General features: G+C 32.5%; 2 protein-coding genes across 2 annotated transcripts; both read left to right on the top strand.

The window, feature by feature from the left end:
* Positions 1 to 1362: 1362 nt before the first annotated feature.
* Positions 1363 to 6363, top strand: LOC132730869 (universal stress protein in QAH/OAS sulfhydrylase 3'region-like). The gene is made up of 4 exons (XM_060716942.1): positions 1363 to 1520; positions 4623 to 4703; positions 5323 to 5414; positions 5624 to 6363. The coding sequence occupies exons 1-4, from the start codon at positions 1445 to 1447 to the stop codon at positions 5813 to 5815; spliced, it is 441 nt and encodes a 146-aa protein (XP_060572925.1). The 5' UTR covers positions 1363 to 1444; the 3' UTR covers positions 5816 to 6363.
* Positions 6364 to 7843: 1480 nt separating this feature from the next.
* Positions 7844 to 15769, top strand: LOC132730873 (universal stress protein Sll1388-like). The gene is made up of 4 exons (XM_060716947.1): positions 7844 to 8092; positions 12584 to 12664; positions 13423 to 13514; positions 14697 to 15769. The coding sequence occupies exons 1-4, from the start codon at positions 8023 to 8025 to the stop codon at positions 14883 to 14885; spliced, it is 432 nt and encodes a 143-aa protein (XP_060572930.1). The 5' UTR covers positions 7844 to 8022; the 3' UTR covers positions 14886 to 15769.
* Positions 15770 to 23090: the final 7321 nt, after the last annotated feature.

Genomic DNA, 23090 nt, shown 5'->3' with positions numbered 1-23090 from the left:
TTATCTATGGGTTTGAAGTGATTGTGTGATGTATCACAATGGCAGTTTTCGGGCGCTAACTATGGTCACAATAGGTCGGCTAGACAACGCAAAAACTTATAATGGTATAACTATATTAACGCTACAAATTTATTCTCTTCCAATCCTGCCCATAATCGCGGTCTCTCTGAAAAGTTTTAGCGATCATCAAAACTGGACATGGCAGTGCATCGACTACAACCAAACAACATTTTCAGCCCCGGAACCCTGCCAAGAAGTATAATAATAAGTAGGTAAAAACAATGACAACGCCACCACTCGACGACCCTAATGTAGCATGTTATTGAGATTTGGAGTTTATACAGAAACAGACTAACTAGAACTTTGTACGTAGTAAGAGTTAGAAAAACTTTATTTTGATTTTAGTTTCTCTTAAGAAGGAGTTGAAAACCCATATTAGGCTTTTTAAACTCTTAATTAGAAACAACATAGGTCTAATAAGACTAAAATAGCTCATAGATAGGAGTTAATAATTTATAGAACATTAAGATTAGCACCTTGACGCTTCCGTAGAGAAATGTGGACCAGATTAGAAAGTTTCAGTATGGATTGACCGCGTGACCACATACACGCATCAAGGGCATAAGGTTAACAAGTGACCATGTGCATCAAGGACATAAGGGTAAAAAGTGATCTGCGACCACATACACGCATCAAGGGCATAAGGGTAAAAAGTGACCTGCGACCACATACACGCATCAAGGACATATGGGTAAAAAGTGACCTGCGACCACATACACGCATCAAGGACATAAGGTTAACAAGTGACCATGTGACCACATACATGCATCAGGGGCATAAGGGTAACTAGTGACCGTGCGATCACATTCACATGTCAAGGACATAAGGGTATATAACTTGTGACCGTGCAACTACCGTATGGGTTCTAAGTGACCGTGAGACCACATCAAGGAAAGTGCTAAATGGATTGACAAGAGTTAAGGGAAACAAATGCTGTAGTTTTTTGTTATCGGTAATACATTAATTACTTCCCCTTATAGAGTAATTTCTAGAACGATCCCTAATTACCGTCATAAACTAACAAATAAAATACTAAACTATGTATTCACATTGCATTTAAAAAGTAATAATTTTCTTATCCAAAAGTGACATCTAAGTATGAAATTCAGTATTTTTTTAGCGGGACAGAGAAAAATACAAACATATTTATATATATATGTATTTTTTTTCCTAATGGCAGGGATTTCACGCTTGATAGAATATCATGGAAGGTTAGATCTTGTATCATTAATCAGTCAACTATGCAATCAGTCGAACGAATGATAGTTTAAATCTAGATCGTTAGAACGGGTAGGCAGTTTAAATAACATAGGAATTTTGAAAAGTGCATAGAATTTGATAGTTAGTAGGAAGATTTTGTTATAAGTTTAAGCGAACTGGTAAAATGGCTTCGTCAGAAGGCAAACGGGTTGTTGTTGTGGCGGTAGACGATAGTGAATTTGCTTCAAAAGCTTTTAAATGTAAGTATAAAGATTTAAATTAAGTTTAACGTAACATTTAAAGTTAGTGTGGAATTATTTAAGGTTTAAGTATAAAAAACATAGAGAAAATTGATAGATGTGTATTATACTAGCTTAACATCTGGGGGAAAAATCTGATTTTGTTAAATCATCTGAGGATTACCATTAATTTCTTTGTTATAATCTGAATTTAACATAAACAGCTGTGTAATAATCTGAAGTTTACCTAAATAGGAAGTTGTTAATAATCATCTTTTTTAGTTTTCAATTTACATTTTTCGCTGTCAGTAGCTATTAATACACATCATAAGTTATTCAAAACATCTACACTTATAAATAAACATATTAAGTTATCAATAAACATCTTTAAGTTATCAATAAACATTAAGTTATCAATAAACGTCTTAAGCTATCAATAAACATCTTACGTTATCAATAAACATTTGAAGTTATTAATAATAATCATCTTCAGCTATCAATAAACATCTCAAGCTATCAATAAACATCTTAATCTATCAATTAACATCTTAAGCTATTTATTAACATCTTAATTTATCAATAAACATCTTAATTTATCAATAAACATCTTAATTTATCAATAAACATCTTAAGTTATCAATAAACATCTTAAGTTATCAATAAACATCTTAATTTATCAATAAACATTTTAATCTATCAATAAACATCTTAAGTTATCAATAAACATCTTAATTTATCAATAAACATCTTAATCTATCAATAAACATCTTAAGTTATCAATAAACATCTTAAGTTATCAATAAACATCTTAATTTATCAATAAACATTTTAAGTAATCAATAAACATTTTAAGTTATAATCAATAAACATCTTAAGCTATCAATAAACATCTTAATCTATCAATAAACATTTTAAGCTATTTATTAACATCTTAATTTATCAATAAACATCTAAGTTTATCAATAAACATCTTAATTTATCAATAAACATCTCAATCTATCAATAAACATCTTAATTTATCAATAAACATCTTAAGTAATCAATAAACATTTTAAGTTATAATCAATAAACATCTTAAGTTATCAATAAACATCTTAAGTAATCAATAAACATTTTAAGTTATCAATAAACATCTTAAGTTATCAATAAATATTTTTAGCTATCAATTAAACATCTAAGGAAATACCGGTAAATAAACATCTTAAGCTATTTATTAACATCTTAATTTATCAATAAACATCTTAGTTTATCAATAAACATCTTAATTTATCAATAAACATCTTAATCTATCAATAAACATCTTAAGTTATCAATAAACATCTTAAGTTATCAATAAACATCTTGATTTATCAATAAACATCTTAAGTAATCAATAAACATTTTAAGTTATAATCAATAAACATCTTAAGTTATCAATAAACATCTTTAGTAATCAATTAACATTTTAAGTTATCAATAAACATCTTAAGTTATCAATAAATATTTTTAGCTATCAATTAAGCATCTAAGGACATACCGGTAAATAAACATCTTAAGCTATTAAAAAACATCTTAATCTAACAATTAACATATTAAGTTAGCAATAAACGTTTTAAGCTTGCTATCAATTAAAAAAAACTTAAGCTATCAGTTAACATCTAAAGCTATCAATAAACATCTAAAGACATATATTAAACTTTCAATAAACATCTTAAACTTGACATACCGGTAAGTAAACACCTTTTGCTATTAATAATCACCTTAAGTTATCAATAAACAGGTTATTTGAAAAAATAAGTAACTGTTAACTGCTTATATCTGTAAAATGATCATAAACTTAAATATACATGTGAAAATATGTTAACTTTACCATAAACATGTTATTGTTACTACTGTCATAACGTACGAGAAATGACCTATTATGGCAATGACACATTTGCGCTTGTAATTCGAGATGTTTACAATTACACTATAATAAAATAAATAGCCCCTGTTACTCACGCAATGTATAAAACTCCATTTAAAATTTTCTAATTATATGTCATGGTACAATAGTATAGTTAACAGCGTTCTAAATTCTTAAAGGTTTAAGATGTATATAAGGCTCAGCGTTCATTAGTTTTTCTATATCCACTATTATAAGCTTACACTTTATTTATTATTTATATATAAATGAAGTATATTTTATTTTATTTTGAGATTTAAACTGAACGAATGATTCAACTAGAACAGAAATAAGCAGAGCATTGCGGATTTTACCATACGATAATAATATGGACACAAGTAAAAAACCATATTGTTATCCCAAAACCTTATTATCTCCCTGTCGTTCCAGTATATATGTGGTATTATCTCCGTGTCGTTCCAGTATGTGTGTGTGTTATTATCCGCGTGTCGTTCCAGTATATATGTGTGATTATCTCCGTGAAGTTCCCGTATGTAATTGTTATTATCTCCCTGTCTTTCTTGTATGTTAATGTTATTATCTGCGTGTCGTTTCAGTATGTAAATGTTATTATCTGCATGTCGTTCAAGTATGTATGTGTTATTACCAGTATGTATATGATAGTATCTCCGTGTCGTTCCAGTATGTGTGTGTGTGTGTCATTATCTCCCTATCATTCCAGTATGTGTTAGTGTTATTATTTCCGTGTCGTTCCAGTATGTATGTGTTATTATCTCCCTATCGTTCCAGTATGTATGTGTTATTATCTCCGTAACGTTCCAGTATGTATGTGTTATAAGCTGCGTGTCGTTCCAGTATGTGCGTGTCATCATCTCCAGGCCTGTCATTCTAGTATGTGTGTGTTATCATCTCCCTGTCGTTCCAATATGTATATGTTATTATCTCCGTATCGTTCCAGTATGTGTGTGTTATTATGTGTGTGTCGTTTAAGTCAGGACCTGTATATGTGTTATTGTCTCCCTTGTTATTATCTCTCTGTCGTTCAATTATGTTTGTCATTATCTTCGTGTCGTCCCAGTATGTCTGGTTTGATCTCCGTGTCGTTATAAGTATGTGTGTCATCATCTCCATGCCAGCCATGTGTGTTTTTGTCGTGGTTGTTTTTGTATCATCATTTTTTTCTTTTAATTTTTCAAATGCTGCTACATCAACACCTTTATGATGTAATAATATTTCAGTTTATGTAGACGATGTGAAAAAGGACGGTGATTACGTGTTTCTATTACATGTTCCTGATTCGCTTGACCTTTCACTTGGAAGTGAGTATAAAAAATATGTAAACAAATGTATATTTAAAATATCACACGCTTTCTTTTTTTTCCGCATTAACTTGTTAAAAAATTTGTTTTTGTAATAAGTCTATTGCACGGGTGAGAATAATAAATGTAAATATAACACTGTGACTTCTTTCTGATATATAGACATGTATATATATTTTAATGGACTCCATTTACAATAAGCAATATATTTATAATAAGCGATATCCCCACTGTACAAGCGACATAGTTATGCGAAAATTGAAACTTTAAGGCAATATATCTCACAGGTGCTCGTCCAGTCTTGGTGCCCATATAAAAAAAATGAAGTTTAAAAAAAAAATTTGAAAAAAAAAAAAACATCAAAATAACTATTTTGGGTAAATTTGAAAAAAAAAAAAAAAAATTCGTAGTAATGGTATATAGGAAAAAAAATTCCATTTTTTTTTTTTCAAATTTACCCAAAATAGTTATTTTTATTTTTTTTTTTTTTTTTTTTTTTTTTTAATTTTTTTTTTTTTTCATTTTTTTTTTTAAACTTCATTTTTTTTTATATGGGCACCAAGACTGGACGAGCACCTGTGATATATCTCATCAAAAATTTATTTATGTTATATTTCAGGCCCTACTACTGCTGACAAGGCTTTAAGGGAATTAAAAGCAAATGTCGAGGCGATAGAGAAAAAGTACACACAAGAAATGGAAAACCACGGGGTAAGCTGTGAACTTGTTTCTGAATGAATTTTATTTTGGCCGCTTGGACTTGGTTAAATAATCATTCTAAATAATATGATATCTAAAATATATGTATGTAAATTTGATATCTAAAATATATGTATGGAAATTTGATATCTAAAATATATGTATGGACTGTTGTCAGAATTTAGTATTGATTTAAACATTTTGCCTCATATCTTTTACAGTGTAACGGAAGATTTAAAACGGCACATGGAAAACCTGGTGAAGTCATCTGCGATATTGCAAAACACGAGAAAGCCGAACTGATCGTAGTGGGCACGCGCGGACTCGGTGTAGTTCGTAGGACTTTCCTCGGCTCCGTAAGCGATTACATCGTTCAGCACGCGCACGTGCCAGTTCTCGTCTGCAGACACTGATGTTGAATCAAAGCACCATCAGGAAATAAAACATTAAGTTAAAAAAATACATCGCTTTTATAATTATAATACAAATGTAGCATTTCTTATTTTGTTAACTCTTTTAACACAAAGGAGAGTAGCGTCTCGATTTTGTGAAAAATTATTAATTTGGTTGTTATACATGTACTTGCATTTGGTGTCGTAATCCTTTTTGACGAGGGTTAAAGAAATTATTAGGACAAAAACACGCCCAATTTTTACATTTCTGATCTGAACAGATCTTTTTTGATCGGCCTAATCGTCACTAAAACAGAAAAGCTTTTTAAAATCAAATTCGTGCTAGAATATATACAATAGAATTATATAAAATTTAAAATTCATCATTATTCCTTCATGTAAAAGTCAACCCAATATCTCGCATGACGTTATTCATGATCTGTAGATAAACATGTAGCTCATATCATTTTATTTAACATGAATTTGTTCATATAATGTTACGTAGTAGAGATTTATAAATATCATATTCAGAATATATTTACTGCATTAAAAAGTTTTGTATAGTTGTATCTGTGTTTCTTTATTTCTGGGTGCAGAACCATTACAGTTTTAATAGAAAATGCTTGCATACGAATAGACAGTGTTCGAGTATAAAATGGTCGACAGTATATAATACTAATGCAATGGCCAACATCATATAATGCTTATTCACTGGTCAACATCATGCAATTCTAAAGCAACGGTCGACAGTATATAATGCTAATGCAATGGCCGACAGTATAAAATGCTAATGCAATGGTCGAAAATTTATAATGCTAAAGCAATGATCGATAGTATATAATCTAATGCAATGGTCAACAGTACATGATGCAAATGCAATGTTCGACAGTATATAATGCAAATGCAACGTCGACAATATATAATGCTAATGCAATGGCCGACAGTATATAATGCAAATGCAATGGTCAACATCATGTAATGCTCATAAAGTGGTTGACAGTAAATAATGCTAATGCAATGGTCGATAGTATATAATCTAATGAAATAGTCAACAGTATATAATGTAATACAATGGTCAACATCATATAATGCTCGTACAATGGTCGACAGTATATAATGATAATGCATTGGTCGACAGTATATAATCTAATGCAATGGTCGAATAGTATATAATCTAATGCAATGGTCAACAGCATAAAATGCTCATACATAGTGAACTGTATATAATGCTTATGCCATGGCCGACAGTATAAACTGCTAATGCGAGCAATGGTCAACATCATGTAATGCAAATGCAGTATTCGACAGTATATAATGCAAAAGTAATGGTCAATATTGTATAATGCAAAAGCATTGTCTTCAGAATAAAATGAACGCCATGGCCGACACTAAAACGTGAATAGTATAGGGGATTGTGTAAAATACTACTGGAATGGTCGACAGCATAATATACTGAAGTATGCAAATGAAATTGTCTGCAGTAAAAATGCTAATGCAATGGTCAATATCATATAATTTTAAGACAATGGTTGACATTATAATATGCTAATCCAATGGTCAACAGTAAAAAATGCTATTTTTTGGTCGATTATGCATATTTCAAATGCATTTGTCGACACATACCTTTTTTCTGACAATAATATACAATTATTTGACAAATTATTTAGATGAAAGACAACGACCAGACTATTCAATAAACATATATTATTAAAGTAGGTGCGTACACTACAATCCAGCAAAAATACATAAATACATTTTTGCCCTACATGTAACTGACACAATTACTAAATTCAGTAATGCATTATGTAGGTCAAAACTGAAGGTTATTTCAGGTGTTTAAACTTGCCAGCTTGCTAATTAAGCCAACGAAATATAAGATACACAAGTAAATGAAACTGGACAAATGGCCTAAAGCATTTAACTTTAGGTCTGAATTTTAACTTAAAGCAATTAAATCGACTAAAACAACCAAGGGACACTAAGATTGACTTTGAGAGTCATGATAAAACCGAAATGTTATGCTACACTAGTTAGTAATGAATACCTTAAGAAAGAACATATTTACCGTGTGAATTCGACTGAATAGGATCTTAAAACGTACGTCCTTCAATAAAACGGTGTAGATATATTTAACGTAAAATAAAGTATAAATAAAGAGAGATAAACAATTTTTTCATGTAATTTGTGTGGTATTTTATTCGTTTAATTGACAAAAAAAGTTATTCGGGATGTCGGGAGGAAGCCGGTCAGTTTTGGTGTGTATTGATGCAAGTGAATTTGCAGAAAGAGCGTTTGAATGTAAGTTGCACTATTTTTATATCAGTTTTGTATGAGTTTGTTTAAGATCCAACGAAACTTGTTTATGAAAATATTATGAATGCACGATCCACCTATCAGGGCAACGTGCATGTTAATGAAAGTTCATTGATTCATACATGTTAAGTAACTGCCAAAACACGCGTCTTAGTAATTTAATGTGATATTAGAAAGAAATGGTCAATATGCAGTGTAAGACACAACGCTAGTGTATAAAGTTTTGCAGTTTGCACACACATTTTTGTGTAATTTAAGGAATGAACTGAATTTACAATAAATGGACTATTCCATGTTCAATACTGGACGAGTCCATTTATAAGAGACCCCGCCTTTTTCAGTAAGATCAAACTATTAAGTATCATGGACTTATCGTTTTGAAACGTTGGGCGTGGTTGTTGTGCAACGACTTTCAAAGAAATGAATTCAAAAAAACCTTTCTGTTCAGTTGTCTAATTAAAATGCATTACGGTGCCATTCTCAGGTTCCCTCATGCAGTTCCGTTTTGTTAATAATGTGCGACCCTATTTGGTTAACAACCAGCTAACAACAAGATGCCCATGATCATCCGTCTTCCACCTTTCTTTTAATGAATTACTTGTATGAACCGGTTGTTATTTGCGGATAAAACAGGTTTACTACAGTATAAGATTTACTTCATTTTCAATTACCCATGATACAGGATTGAAATCTTGATAAAAGAAACTTTTGTCGCGCAAAATAATTGAACTGGGCATGGCTGAATAGTTTTACTACTTAAAATAGGCCATAAAAACAAGCTTTTATACCCGTCAATGCCATGGGTTTGTAAACATATTCATTTGAGACGATTCAATTGTGAATCAGACTGTGAACTTAATATATCCATTTTAATACATACACTGTTTATAACACTTAGTATTATGTGTATGCACGTACACATTTTCGGTCAAAACAAATATGTAAGGCGTCCAGAAAGAAAATACATCAACCAACCTACATTTCACGAAGAAAGGATTGTTATTCCCGATTTCATCTTCATGAATTCACGGTTTCAACTTCACGAAATCACGATTTCAAGTTCACGAATTCAACTTCATGAAGTCATATTTTGAACTTCATGATTTCAACTTCACATATTCAAAATATGATCTTCACGAAGTTGAAATCGTGATTTCACGAAGTCGAAAACCTGAAGTTTAAAATGTGAATTCATGATATTGAAATCGTGAATTCGTGAAGTCGAAATCGTGTATTCATGAAGTATAAATCTTGATTTCATGAAATTGATAGATGAGAATTCGTGAAGATGAACCCGAGAATTCTAGAAGTTGAAATGTCACCATCGGTCTTTCGTAGTTAGGGCTAACATGTTACTGCTGTATAGGTAATATGGTGACAGTTTCAACATGCAGATGACTCATTGCCCAAGTCAAGTAAAAGAAATTGTTCATGCAAATGAAGATGAAGATGTATAAGTTCTCCTTGAGTACTCTACCTGGATAGTTTAATGAACCTGCATAATATTACAATATTAAATGTGTTTGCGTGTGCTCTTAAATCTAGTTTAAAGTGGAAATATCTGATAATTTTCTTAAAGATACCCTAGAAAAATAAAAGTTATGCATTTCTACCAATTACTTGATTTACTTAACGCATCATTATAAATGTAAAAGTCTTTTTAAAAGTGATTATATTTAATATATACATATTCCTGTAATTCATTAATTTAAATGAATCTCAATAAAATATTAACATATTATCTAATATATAAATGAGAGAGAAAGAGAGAAAATTTTCAAAAAAAAAAAGAAGAAAAAAAAGATTCTGCATTATCAGTAAAAACAGGTACCATTATTTTGAGATTTTTCAAATATTTCTTCAAGTACGATTAACATACATGTATATATTCATAACTTTTTTTATGAATACTTACATTTTTGTACCAGATGTGTGATATGTTGGGAGGTTTCAATAACAATTTGTAGTTTAATACCTCGCTTTGCAGGTCAAGACCTCGCTTTGCTGGTTAATATCTAACTTTGTTGTGTTAAGACTTCACTTCGTAGACATCACATTGTAGGTAAAGACTTCACTTCGTAGGTTTGTATATAAATACCTCGATTGTAGGATAAATCAACACTTTGTAGGTTAAGTCCTCGCTTTGTAAGTTAGGACTTCACATTGTAGAATAAGACCTCGCTTTGGAGGTTAGGACCTCGTTTTGTACGCCCTCGTGATACAATTTCTCGCATCCGAACTCCAAACAGTGATTTTATTTAGCGATAAAATCAGTTTGGGATATATTATTTCTTAAATAAAGCAGTCATTGTGTTTGGAACGAATAAGAATGTTTTGTTTCTAAACACTTCTTACAGTTGATATGTTCATTAATAATTCTCAAAAGAAAGTGGTTCGGAAAATGAAAATCAAAGCATTGGCTCTAGCTACAAAAACAAAGAAGAAATTAAAATAGTTTTCGACCCCTAGAAACTAAAAAAACAAATTATATTGGGTTCTGTGCTTACTTAAGTTATTCTACGGAAAAAATGCAATCGTAGCTTCTCGACCCTCCAGATCGGCGAATGAGGTGACTGGCAAAGTGTTCTGAATGTGAAATTAAATAATTTTTGATAACAAAACAAGTGTTACTAACACGCGTATTTAGACTTTTCGTCCAACATCTGCACATTAAATTGCAACATTATACTATCAAAGCAAATCAAAAGAAACTGGCAAATGAAGATAAAGTTTCAACTTTGAGCTATAAGTAAAAGAAACATGACCTTAAAGATGTGTCCCTTACTGTCTAGCTGTGCGTTGATTTAATATACATGTACATGGACTGTCTTAAAAAAAACATTTCGAAAACACCGCATATCTTTTTTAAGAATGTCTCATGAATGAGGTTTTGAAAATAACTTTTTGTATGATAATAACTTTCACTAGCTCTTGTTTGATCATAACTTTCACTAGCTCTTATATGATTCTAACTGCCATTAACTGCTGTATGATTATAACTTTCACTAGCTGTTGTATGATTATAACGTCCAATAGCTGCTGTAGATTATAACTTTCACTAGCTGTTGTATGATTATAACTTTCACTAGCTGTTGTATGATTATAACTTTCAGTAGCTGTTGTATGATTATAACTTTCAGTAGCTGTTGTATGATTATAACTTTCAGTAGCTGTTGTATGATTATAACTTTCAGTAGCTGTTGTATGATTATAACTTTCAGTAGCTGTTGTATGATTATAACTGTCAATAGCTGTTGTATGATTATAACTTTCAGTAGCTGTTGTATGATTATAACTGTCACCAGCTCCAGTATGATTGTACCTTCACTAGCTGTTGTATGATTAACTGTCATCAGCTGTTGTATGAATATAACTTCACTAGCTTGTGTATGATAATAACTTTCACTATCTTTTGTATGATTATAAATTTCACTATCTTTTGTATGATTATAGATTTCACTTTTTGTTGTATGATTATAACTTTCACTAGCTGTTGTAGACTATAACTTTCACTAGCTGTTATATGATTATAACTGTCAATAGCTGCTGTATGATTATAATTTTCACTAGCAGTTGTATGATTATAACTTTCACCAGCTGTTGTATGATTATAACTTACACCAGTTGTTGTATATTATAACTTTTACTAGATGTTGTATGGTTAACTGCCATCAGCTGTTGTATGATTGTAACTTCACTAGCTCTTGTATGATTATAACTTTCACTAGCTGTTGCATGATTATAACTGTCAATAGCTGTTGTATGAATATAACTTCACTAGCTTGTGTATGATAATAACTTTCACTATCTTTTGTATGATTATAAATTTCAATATCTTTTGTATGATTATAAATTTCACTTTTTGTTGTATGATCATAACTTTCACTAGCTGTCGTAGACTAAAACTTTCACTAGCTGTTATATGATTATAACTGTCAATAGCTGTTGTATTATTATAACTGTCAATAGATGTTGTATTATTATAACTGTCAATAGCTGTTGTATGATTATAACTTTCAGTAGCTGTTGTATGATTATAACTGTCACCAGCTCCAGTATGATTGTACCTTCACTAGCTGTTGTATTATTGTAACTTCACTAGCTCTTGTATGATTATAACTTTCACTTGCTGTTGCATGATTATAACTGTCAATAGCTGTTGTATTATTATAACTATCAGTAGCTGTTGCATGATTATAACTGTCAATAGCTGTTGTATGAATATAACTTTCAGTAGCTGTTGCATGATTATAACTGTCAATAGCTGTTGTATTATTATAACTATCAGTAGCTGTTGCATGATTATAACTGTCAATAGCTGTTGTATTATTATAACTATCAGTAGCTGTTGCATGATTATAACTGTCAATAGCTGTTGTATTATTATAACTGTCACTAGCTGTTGTATGATTATAACTTTCAGAAGCTGTTATATATTGAAATGATCAATGATCACTAGTTATTCTATGATTTCAGATTATGTACAAAATGTTTGGAGACAGGGTGACAATGTGATCTTGGGTTATATACCAGAATTTTACAATTTTGAGTTTGCAAGTAAGTAATGATCACCAATGTACATATAAGTTTTTATATGGTGGCTGATTTGGTACGCTTTTGTGCATGTAGTTGGCGCTAGCGACAACACGACAAAGCGCCAAACGGCGCGTTGTCGGACTTTCGTCTTGTCGTCATGTCGCTAGCGACAACACGACAAACGGCGCGTTGTCGTGCGGCGCGTTGTCGCGATGTCGCCCTATGGCTTGGCTTATAAGCAAATCTTTCGATTTGAACCGGGCGACAATGTGACATCGCGACAACACGCCGCACGATAACGCGCCGTTTGACGAAAGTCCGCAACGCCGTTTGTCGCTTTGTCTTGTTGTCGCTAGCGCCAACTAGACGCACAAAAGCGTACCAAATCAGCTACCATAGTTTTAAGATGTTTTGGCACATCTTTAACTTTTGTTTATTAAAATAACATAGTTTTGCATTACAGCACAAAAATACGATTTTCAATTTATTTCTGAATATATTTCTTTACTGTCTTTTGTACATCTGTCTGTTTTAAGAACTTAGGCTTTTGGACCTCAGTTGAGTTTCTTTTAGGACAACGGACACCAAAAGTGTTCATTTTAGTTCAGTTTGTGTTAAAATTATCACCTGGCAAACAAAATGAATCCGGACTCCCTGACAAAATTGATTATTGGACCTTCCTGACGCCCCAATTATTATCGTACTTATAAATCATAATAATTATGATAAATAATTAATTTCAAGCAAAAGCTGTTTACAGATATTATATTACATTAAAGGTCCGAGAGTAATTGAGCAATTATTAAAGGAAGAATCGGACAAATGCAATAAGGTTGAAGAAAAGTACAAACAGAAAATGACTGAACACAATGTAAGTATTATTGCACTCGACTTATCTTATCAAAAATTTGCAAATATTGAATTTCAAATACTAGTCAGTTATAACAACGCCCCATCCACACAGCTTCGTGGATTAGCAGGGACTTTTGTTTAGATTAGCAAAACCTTGGTTTAAGTTCCGTTCTGCGAAGAGTCATTTAAAAAAAAACGCTGAAAGCCCCGGCACTAATAAAACCAACCGATTGGCCAAGGCACAGTGCGGTGATAGGCGAATTGTAAACACTAGTCTCACTTACCCCGCTGACATAATTTATCTGTACACGTTAGACAATTGGAAGTAAGGAATATACATTAATATGTATATTTTTTAATGAATCCAATTAATTTGATATTCAGTACTATATACACATACAAATCAAGAATTACGCATTAGATTAATCGCATATAATGTAGTTCTAGAAATAATCGAATTCCCCTTCCTCGTTTTAACATTAATAAGTATATTAACTCGGCTCTTAAGCATAAATTTCCATTCACTCCTGTTTTGTTCGTCTGGTGAATGACTTAAATTGTGAAAAGTTCGAGTCACGATCGAAACTTGTGCTAATAAGCACTATGTTGTTTTTTTTGTTGTTTTTGTTGTTGTTCTTTTTTGTTGTTTTTGTGTTGTTGTTGGTTTTTTTGTTGGGTTTTTTGTGTGTGTTTTTTTGTTGTTTTTTTTTCGAAAATATTGTGGGCGAGTTTAGGTTAGGGCCGGTGTTATCAACTTTAAGAGTAATGCCCTACCCACCTCCCTATGTAACCACGTGCAGATAAAAAAGATTTAAATAATTAAGTCCTTTTTAAGTATCAAGACAATTAAGAAGAAAAACTTAAGAACGGAGATTTAAATGCATTAAAATGTCTATCAAAAGTTGTAATAATAATGTCCTGTCATATGTTGTGGTTCGGATCGGAATATCAGTCCAGAGGGGACTCGTCCATTGGGCGGTAACGAGGCTTGTCGAATGATTTAAAAAAAAATTAAGGTCTCCTGGAAATGGTTATAAGTTTACGTTATATTTACTGCAACTCATTTGTAGGGTTATTTGTCATTATATGTAAAACAATACTTCATTATAAATACTTATTTACTCTGTCGGTAGATAGAGCTTTTTTTAGAAAAGTATCACTAACTTAAATCATGCATGTTTTTTATTCTCGTATCTTATAGCTTTCAGGAAAATTCAAAACAGACAGAGGAAAACCAGGAGATGCTCTTTGCAAAATGGCGCAAGATGAGGGCGCCACACTTATCGTTATAGGGTCACGTGGTCTTGGGAAAGTACGGAGAACGCTTATTGGATCCGTTAGTAGTGACGTATTACATCACGCGCACGTGCCAGTTCTCGTCTGCAAATAAAAACAGGTGTTCTAAATAAAAAAAATGTGTGTGCATTTTATAGAACTGTTCATATACCCATTGACTATGAATTAGTTTAGTTCCAAGTATATTGTAGTATTAGTATTTGTTTAGATCTAATACAATGTAATGCATTTTTAAAAAGCAAAAAATCAATATTTCGTTAACTTCAAATACATGTATATTTGATATTGGTGACTTTATGCGCAACAAGGGATAACAAAAAACGGCAGTTTTGCACTATCTTATTTTTAATGGTAGTGTTATTTCTTATCCAAAGGAAATTAATTCATACTCAGAGTTTCATACGAAATTGGTCCCCACTCCCTTTTGATTAAGCATTGCTGTTCACGTGAAGGGAAGAAAGAATATGCACATTTTTACGCCTAAAACAGTTATATAAGTGCCTTGTTTATGCGTGCATTTTAGTATCTAGGATCCTGCTATCAAATACATATGGTATGTTTGTTGACAATCACAGGGGTGGTGCTATTCTTATTAGGCAATAAATTATATGATTTTGGCCGTACTATAGTTAATATTCTCTTTGACCATTTACAAGTAAAGTTTTTTGTTTTTGTTTTAGTGGTAACTATAGCAACTACATATAGACTGATCAAGCTTTTTATTTTTAATTATTATTGTATTTTTTCAACCAGTAACAGTTTTTCCTAAAGTCCTTTTTTAAAAAAAAGAACTGTTTTTGTAAACGTGCTACATATGTACTTGGACATTTCACTGTGACATTATAGTCTTTTTTAGTTGTATATATGTAATCAGATTTTATGCACATATTTTACATAGTACTTTTTTAGTTGTCTATGTGTAATCAGATTTTATACACATATTTTTACATACTTGAAAAATAAACCTCATAAAACGAATGTGTTTTCTTTTAAAAAAGACATTATGTTGAGTGATGTTTTTAAGCATTGCTACTAAAAATACATTTTTTTGGTTTGTTTCCTTTTCTAGTTTTTTCGCCTAATTCAACACATGGTTTGGTCATATCTCGGGGACTGATCCACCTAACTTTTCCTAGATAATTAAGCAGTAATCACTAATATCTCCTCTTATATGATTTCTGAATCAGTATTGAGAGAAAAATTACCAAAGAATCTTATGTCCGAGATAAAAAGTTACAGAGAAATTACGCTTCGTCTGACGATATAGCCTAGCACCACGTCATACTTTCGCATTGTAACATGGCCAGCGATTGGCTGAAAAAAGTGCAGGGAAAACCGAATAATTCAATTTGACATGAGGTGATTAGATGAAAATGGGGCATTTCTAAGTATGAAAACTAATTAAGAAAATAACACTACATTGTTTTCTGAAGAAAATGAAATAATTCATGAGTCTCTATGATAATTTTTGACTTGAATATTTGCATTTATTAAACGTGCATGTCAGTCCTGTAATCAGCAGAAAATTTCAATGAAATGGGGGTAATCCTCTTGGAAGTCATTTTGCAAAAGAATTTGGTTGGCTACCCTTATATAACATCATTTTCAGGCTATTTGTGGATATCTTGCGGATGTATTCATAGCATTTAATCGTCTTTAGCGTATCTTAATGGTTTTGGTAAAGTATAATCGTAAAGTTTCGAAAATATTATACTTTTCTTCAGTTACAACAGTTCAGAAAGAAACAAGATTATCTCGACTATCAAAACATCGAACAGTCGTTATTATGCCCCTTTAGGGCTTTGCTTTCTCAACAAAAGCACATTTACGTGTAAACTTAAGTCCTTTGCTGTTGTACTTTGTTTGAAATAATGAATGGAAACGTATATCTATCGAAATGACGAAAAAGTTTAACGTTTTACATGATTACAAACATAATGCACACGTTAATTTAACGCGAAAAAACGGCCCCTGTTCAGTAATGACCTGCTTACCAACATGCGTCTTAGATCTTTTTATTTCAGTAGTAGCAAAGGGCGTAGCGGGTCTTCTCACTTCCCCTCGGAGCGTGCACGTCGCTGAGAAGGCACAGGGCATCGGCAGAAGATTTAAAGACTGGGGACGGCGAAAAAAAATCGGAACTTGTGCTGCGGAACAGCTGCCGGTGTCCTGACTAATGCCGAGGGGAGTGGCCCCACAAAGCGACAAAATTACCGTTTCCTTCGAGGTCCTTATCCGAAGACTGACGGAAAGGGCCGAAAAGTTGCGATTGGTGTGGAGATTTTTTAACGATATAAGCTTCAGAGTACCAGTAATTGTACAAGCTACTCACGGTATATAAAAACTAAAAAAAAAAAAAAACTGAATTATTGTCGAAAGCATCGAGTATAGTCAGCTTTCGTAGTATAGTCCGAGGAATACGGTACACACTCGAAGATAAGTACAATTTAAACGACATACTAGTCCCATGTCTCTCTCGTTGTTTGAAACAAAAATCTATAATAAACATGTATAATATAGATTTACTATTGCCAATGTCGTAGAGTTGCGACATTTTCTACGACGTCGTACGCTTCGGCAATCGTTAATAAAACGGCCCGGTCTGCGACATGTCTGCGCAAAAAACTAGCCTACGACGTGTCGTAGAGCGTTCCCAGGGGGCCGTTTTATCAACGCTCTACGACATGTCGTAGGCTAGTTTTTTGTCGCAGACATGTCGCAGAACGTTAAAACCGTTTTATGAACGTTTGTCGTAGCCTACGACGTCGTAGAAAATGTCGCAGCTCTACGACAGGGTTGGGGCTGTCGTACGACGTTTCTGTGACGTCAAGACTGGCGATCACTGTTTACATGTATACATGCTCAGCACATTATTATTATTAATTTACTTTTTCAGAATAAAAAGAAAACATATTTCAATTGTTTTTGTTTCCTTTTAATGTCAAGCGCTTATATAAGGGCATAAAAAAAACAGCGTGTTACGTTTCAATTAAAAAGCAGTGCGCTTAATATACCTTTACGAAAATATGTCAAAACAGCAATTCATTATTTCGATTCTTTAGCAATAGTAAATCTATAAGATTAATTATATATATTTATTTCAAACAACGAGAATGAAAAGAACTAGTTAGAAATCTTGTGTGTATTGAATTCCTCGTAAAATGGGTAAAAGTGTGCGCCACACGTTATACTAGAAACATTGGGTGTCATTTAAGTAATTTATATGTACAAATCATTGGTTTTATCATGATAGCTAATACGTTAAACATAATTTTGGCGTTTCTTAAAAAAGCAGCTACAATTGTTTCTAACGCGCAAAAATTCTTTCATAAAGGCCCATAAAGCCATAGAAATGCTTTTATCTTTTAAAGCTTTTTATTTATATATATATTTTTACTTTTTTTATTTTTATTTCCATTATCATTAACCTTAACTATCGTTTGCTTCTGTTAATTTTTGCCAATCGAGTACGGTGTTAATGATTTAGTAATTTGTATGAAAGTCAAAATTTTGCTACAATAACAATTTTAATACTTTCACATTCACCACTACTTTCTTTAGAAATATAGGCAAAACAAAAATGTAAGTCTGCACAAACTGCATGATATAATAATTATGTATTTCAATTCTTTTTAAGACTTGAAAAAATATAGTATCCGAACTGTATTTACAAAGCCGGGAGTAGGGGATTATTTAGAATACTACATGAAATATATGTATAAATACCTATAAATAATTAATATCATTCCGAAAAAAAACACTAACAAACAAATATACATGACACTTTAAAGTGAAATATTTCATTAAGATTACAAATTGGAACAGAATGCAAAACAGCGTGTTCCGTTTCAATTAAAAAAGCAAAATAAACAACAACAAAAAAACCAAAACAGCAATTAATTATTTCGATGCCTTGGCAATGGTATATCTATAATATACATGTATATTATATGTTTTTGTTTCAAACAATGAGAAAGACAAGGGACTAGTTACAGTTAGTCGCTTGTTCTTATATTCGAGTGTGTACCGTACTTCTCGGAAAATACTATGAAAAATGGCTATACTCGAATGCTTTCGACAATAATAATTCAGGTTTTTTTTGTGTTTTTTTTTTAATTTTTTATATACTGTGGGTAGCTTGTATAGTCACGGGTACTCTGCACCTTATCTCGTTAAAATCAGTTGAGAAACAGCAAAGTTTGAAAAAATGTGCGTGTTCCTTACGTGGTATAACTACTTTCAATCCGTATTAACTCCGAGGTTATTATAGATAATAGCCGTGACGTTCCGATTTATCGCCACACGATATACTTGGAAAGTCCGGTGCTATTTAAAAATTGACAGTTAGCTTTTAATTAACTATTAAAGTACTATTAACATACTTTTTGGCGTTTCTTAAAAATGCTTTTGATTTTTTAGTTTTCTATTTTAATTTCTAAAAGTGGCTGATCGGTCGTACCGTCTTTTGCGTATGTTAATTTTTTTATTAAGTTGTGATAGTTATTTTAAATTAGTATTTTGTTTAAAAGTCAAATACAACTTTGTTGACATTTTTGGTTAGTAATTTTACATTCACCGCTTCAAGTCATAAGCGGCTGCATGCTTTGAGACAGTTAATTAAACGTTATAAAACCCGTGTTCGCTCTGGTAAAAGGTAACTCGCTTCTGAGACATAATGTGCCTTTAGCATTCAGTACAGACCCGACATTTAGGGTGGAACCGTAGCGTGACATAATATTTTAAGGGGTGAATCGAGTGCAGAAAATATAATATGCTGTATTTCTCACTAAAATGTTCTTTGAATGACATTAAAATATTTATCCGTTTTATAATAATCATGTCAATTTATCCGTTTGATAATAGTCATGTAAATTACATCAATACTTTTAGTACTTTGATTTCATATGTGACGTCAAAGCGCGCACTGGCTAGACTGTGTCTCGCGTAAATTTTGTCTACGACAAAGGCTGCGACGTCGCAGAAACACAACGTCTGCGACACGTTTCATAAAACGGTCGTACGACATTGTCGCAGACGTATGACACCGACAAAAAATTGTCGTAGACTACGACACGTTGATAAAACGGCCCCCTGGTTCGTGTACGTGACACTGCTTCTCACACTGGTGAACATTTCTATAAAGTTTCATTTGAATCCCACCATGCATTGAGAAGATATGCTCTGGACAAAATTTCTATATTTTATCATATTAAGTGACCTTGACCTTGCTTGTATTAACATAAATTACCTGTTTCACACATGATTTATGATAATGAACATTTGTGTTTCAATCCCTCAATAAATGATTACTTAATGGTCCGGATACACATTTTCATATCTTTTATCTGAATTTGACCCCTATGTTTGACCTTGACCTGGGCTGCAGGGTTCTAAATTTTGCACCCGACACTCCGCCTTAAAATGGTTAACATTTGTGCCAAGAATTATTGAAATCCCTTTATGCATGTAGAAGCATTTTTCAATGACCTCTATGTATGACCTTGACCTTTGACCTAGAGACCTGGTTTTGCGCATGACACTGCTTCTTATAGTGGTAAATATTTGTATTAAGTTTCATTAGAATCCCTACATATGTGTTGGAGATATGCTCTGGACAAAATCTGTCTAACAATGGTAAACATTTGTGTCAAGTTAAATTGAAATCCCTCTAAGCATGTAGAAGTTTTGATCCGGACAAGAGTTTTTCAATGACCATAGTGGTGAACATTTCTATAAAGTTTCATTATAATTCCTCCATGCGTGCAGGAGATATGCTCCGGACAAAAATTGGATGCCGCCCGTCGCCCGCCCGACCGCCCGCCAGAGGGGGGAACTATAATACTACCCGTATTTCAAATGGCGTATGAATTTAAAGAAAATAATAAAAAATAACAACACTATCACACTAGCCGGACACATATTTTGTATCAAATCGGTGATATCAGTGTCTTATTAGGGCGCGTCTGATTATGCACAATCAAGTCTTGAATATGCAAACATCATATTCTCTGCATGGTCTTGCATAAAGTAGACACCCTACTTGAATGATTTTCAATGAGAAATTATAAGACATCCGTGCGTTTATCTGTACATGGTCATGGTAATTGGTTTACACATGCCAGATTTAAAATTAGATATTATTATTGTTGGTGAATGTTAATTTACTTGTTTGAATGATTAGTGGATGAGTTTATATTTAGATGCGAGACATAAATTGAAATAAAATAAAATTCTTTGGGTCTTGTTTGATTTGTGTACAAATAAGCTATCCAAATATAGCATACAAATATTAAGAAAATGAAACTGCATACTGCCTGCACTTTTCTTAAATCCGGTACATCTTGTGATAAACAAAAGCTGTCACTGAAAAGTGACTTATGCCTCGGAAAGGCAGCTTTGACATTGTGTTAAAAATATTCAAGCGAAAAACTATGTACAAGTAGGCATGGTGACAAAAAACTCATGTGAAGTTTCACTGAAGTTCCCCCATCGATTTTGGTGATAAAGTGCGGACAAGCTTATTTCACTAGAAAATTGAACATTAAGGGGTCATAACTGTGCCAAAAGAATCAAGCAGAATATCAAGAGAGTATGCTCAACTAGGCATACAATCCCGTGATCTTTCACTGAAATCCCCCAGCGGTTTTGATGATGTAGCGTGGACAAGCTTATTTTTAAAGAGACCATTAAGGGGCCATAACTGTGCCCAAAAAATCAAGCAGAATACCAAGAGAGTATGCACAACTAGGCAAACAATCCCGTGATCTTTCGCTGAAATCCCCCAGCGGTTTTGGTGATGTAGCGCGGACAAGCTTATTTTTAAAGAGACCATTAAGGGGCCATAACTGTGCCCAAAAAATCAAGCAGAATACCAAAAGAGTATGCACAACTAGGCATACAATCCCGTGATCTTTCAGCGGTTTTGGTGATGTAGCGCGGACAAGCTTTTTTTAAAGAGACCTTTAGGGGACCATAACCGAGCTAATGAATTCAAGCAGAATATCAAGAGAGTATGCACAATTAGTCTTGGTGACAAACAATCCTGGGAAGTTTCACTGAAAACACCCAGTGGTTTTGGTGTTGAAGTGCGGACAAGCTTATTTTATTCGAAAATAGACTATGAAGGGGCCATAACTGTGCCAAAAAAATCAAGTGAATATGCACAACAAGGCTTGGTGACAAAAAAATCCTGTGAAGTTTTATTATCCCCCCCCCCCCCAACGGATTTGGTTATGAAACAAGGACAAGCGTATTTTACTCGAAAATTGACCATTAAGGGACCATAACTGTGCCCTAAAAATCAAGAGGAAAATCAAGATGCTAAACTAGGCATGGAGACATACAATCCCGTGAAGTATAACTGAAATCCACCATGCGATTTTGGAGATGGAGCCCGGATAAGATTATCGGACAAACGGACAGTGCGATTAATATATGCCACCCTTAGTGGGCAAAAAGAATAATTGATCTAACTAATTGTTAAACGAAACCCGTAAAAGAAGTGTGTAGTTATACAAAATGATACAAGGAGAAACAGCTTAAAGGTTATACTTGCTCAAGATACAAAACCTTATTTAAGGAATAAATTCCAGTTCACATAAAACACCTTAAAATTTATACTTTTTGGGGGTTAAAATCTGAAAATCTAATAATAAATTTAACATACATGTATGAGTAATTGTACTTATTGATATACATATCACACCATAGTGATATAATAAATTTACAATAAGTATTCTTGCTATACATGATTTAAATATTGTTTTAACTTTAAAAGATATCATAGCAGGTTACTGCGAATCTTAACATATATCTGTTCTGGTGGGACATAAAGGGCTATATATTCGAATATTCTGCACTCTTTCCTTTTTAATTCAAATGTATAAATACTAAAGATATCAATCTGTCAATTTTGAGTAAATATTCGCTGCACTGTTCAATGTGTATCATGTATGTACCAAGGCGATTTAAATTATGATTGCTAATTGTTTATAAACTTTTCTATAATGAAACTTGACAGTAACATCGCACGCTGCATGCAAAATTACGAAATAACGTACAAAAAAGCATGTCACTGATAGCGAAATTACAAGTGGACGTAATAGGACACCGTATATATGTCTTATCAAAAATATCAGCCGAGTAAAGCGGCGCTCACGGCGACGAGATTTCATTCAGACAGTTCATACTGCTTGCAAGGATGCGATTGAAACATAAGCAAAGAAATTTTATATATAAATTTTAACGTTGCAGAACAATTCCATATCTGACAGACATTAAAAGATTGTGATATAATAAA

This window comes from Ruditapes philippinarum, unplaced genomic scaffold (genome assembly GCF_026571515.1).
Source record: "Ruditapes philippinarum isolate M1 unplaced genomic scaffold, ASM2657151v2 ctg4193_1_1_1_1, whole genome shotgun sequence".
Taxonomy (NCBI): Eukaryota; Metazoa; Mollusca; class Bivalvia; order Venerida; family Veneridae; genus Ruditapes; species Ruditapes philippinarum.
This window is presented reverse-complemented; position numbering and strand designations above follow the sequence as displayed.

Coding starts and splice junctions, on each gene's coding strand:
- LOC132730869 (XM_060716942.1), top strand. CDS start 1,445: ATGGCTTCGTCAGAAGGCAAACGGGTTGTTGTTGTGGCGGTAGACGAT. Junction 1,521..4,622: donor TGCTTCAAAAGCTTTTAAAT/GTAAGTATAAAG, acceptor ATAATATTTCAG/TTTATGTAGACGATGTGAAA. Junction 5,415..5,623: donor AAGAAATGGAAAACCACGGG/GTAAGCTGTGAA, acceptor TATCTTTTACAG/TGTAACGGAAGATTTAAAAC.
- LOC132730873 (XM_060716947.1), top strand. CDS start 8,023: ATGTCGGGAGGAAGCCGGTCAGTTTTGGTGTGTATTGATGCAAGTGAA. Junction 12,665..13,422: donor TTACAATTTTGAGTTTGCAA/GTAAGTAATGAT, acceptor ATTACATTAAAG/GTCCGAGAGTAATTGAGCAA. Junction 13,515..14,696: donor AGAAAATGACTGAACACAAT/GTAAGTATTATT, acceptor CGTATCTTATAG/CTTTCAGGAAAATTCAAAAC.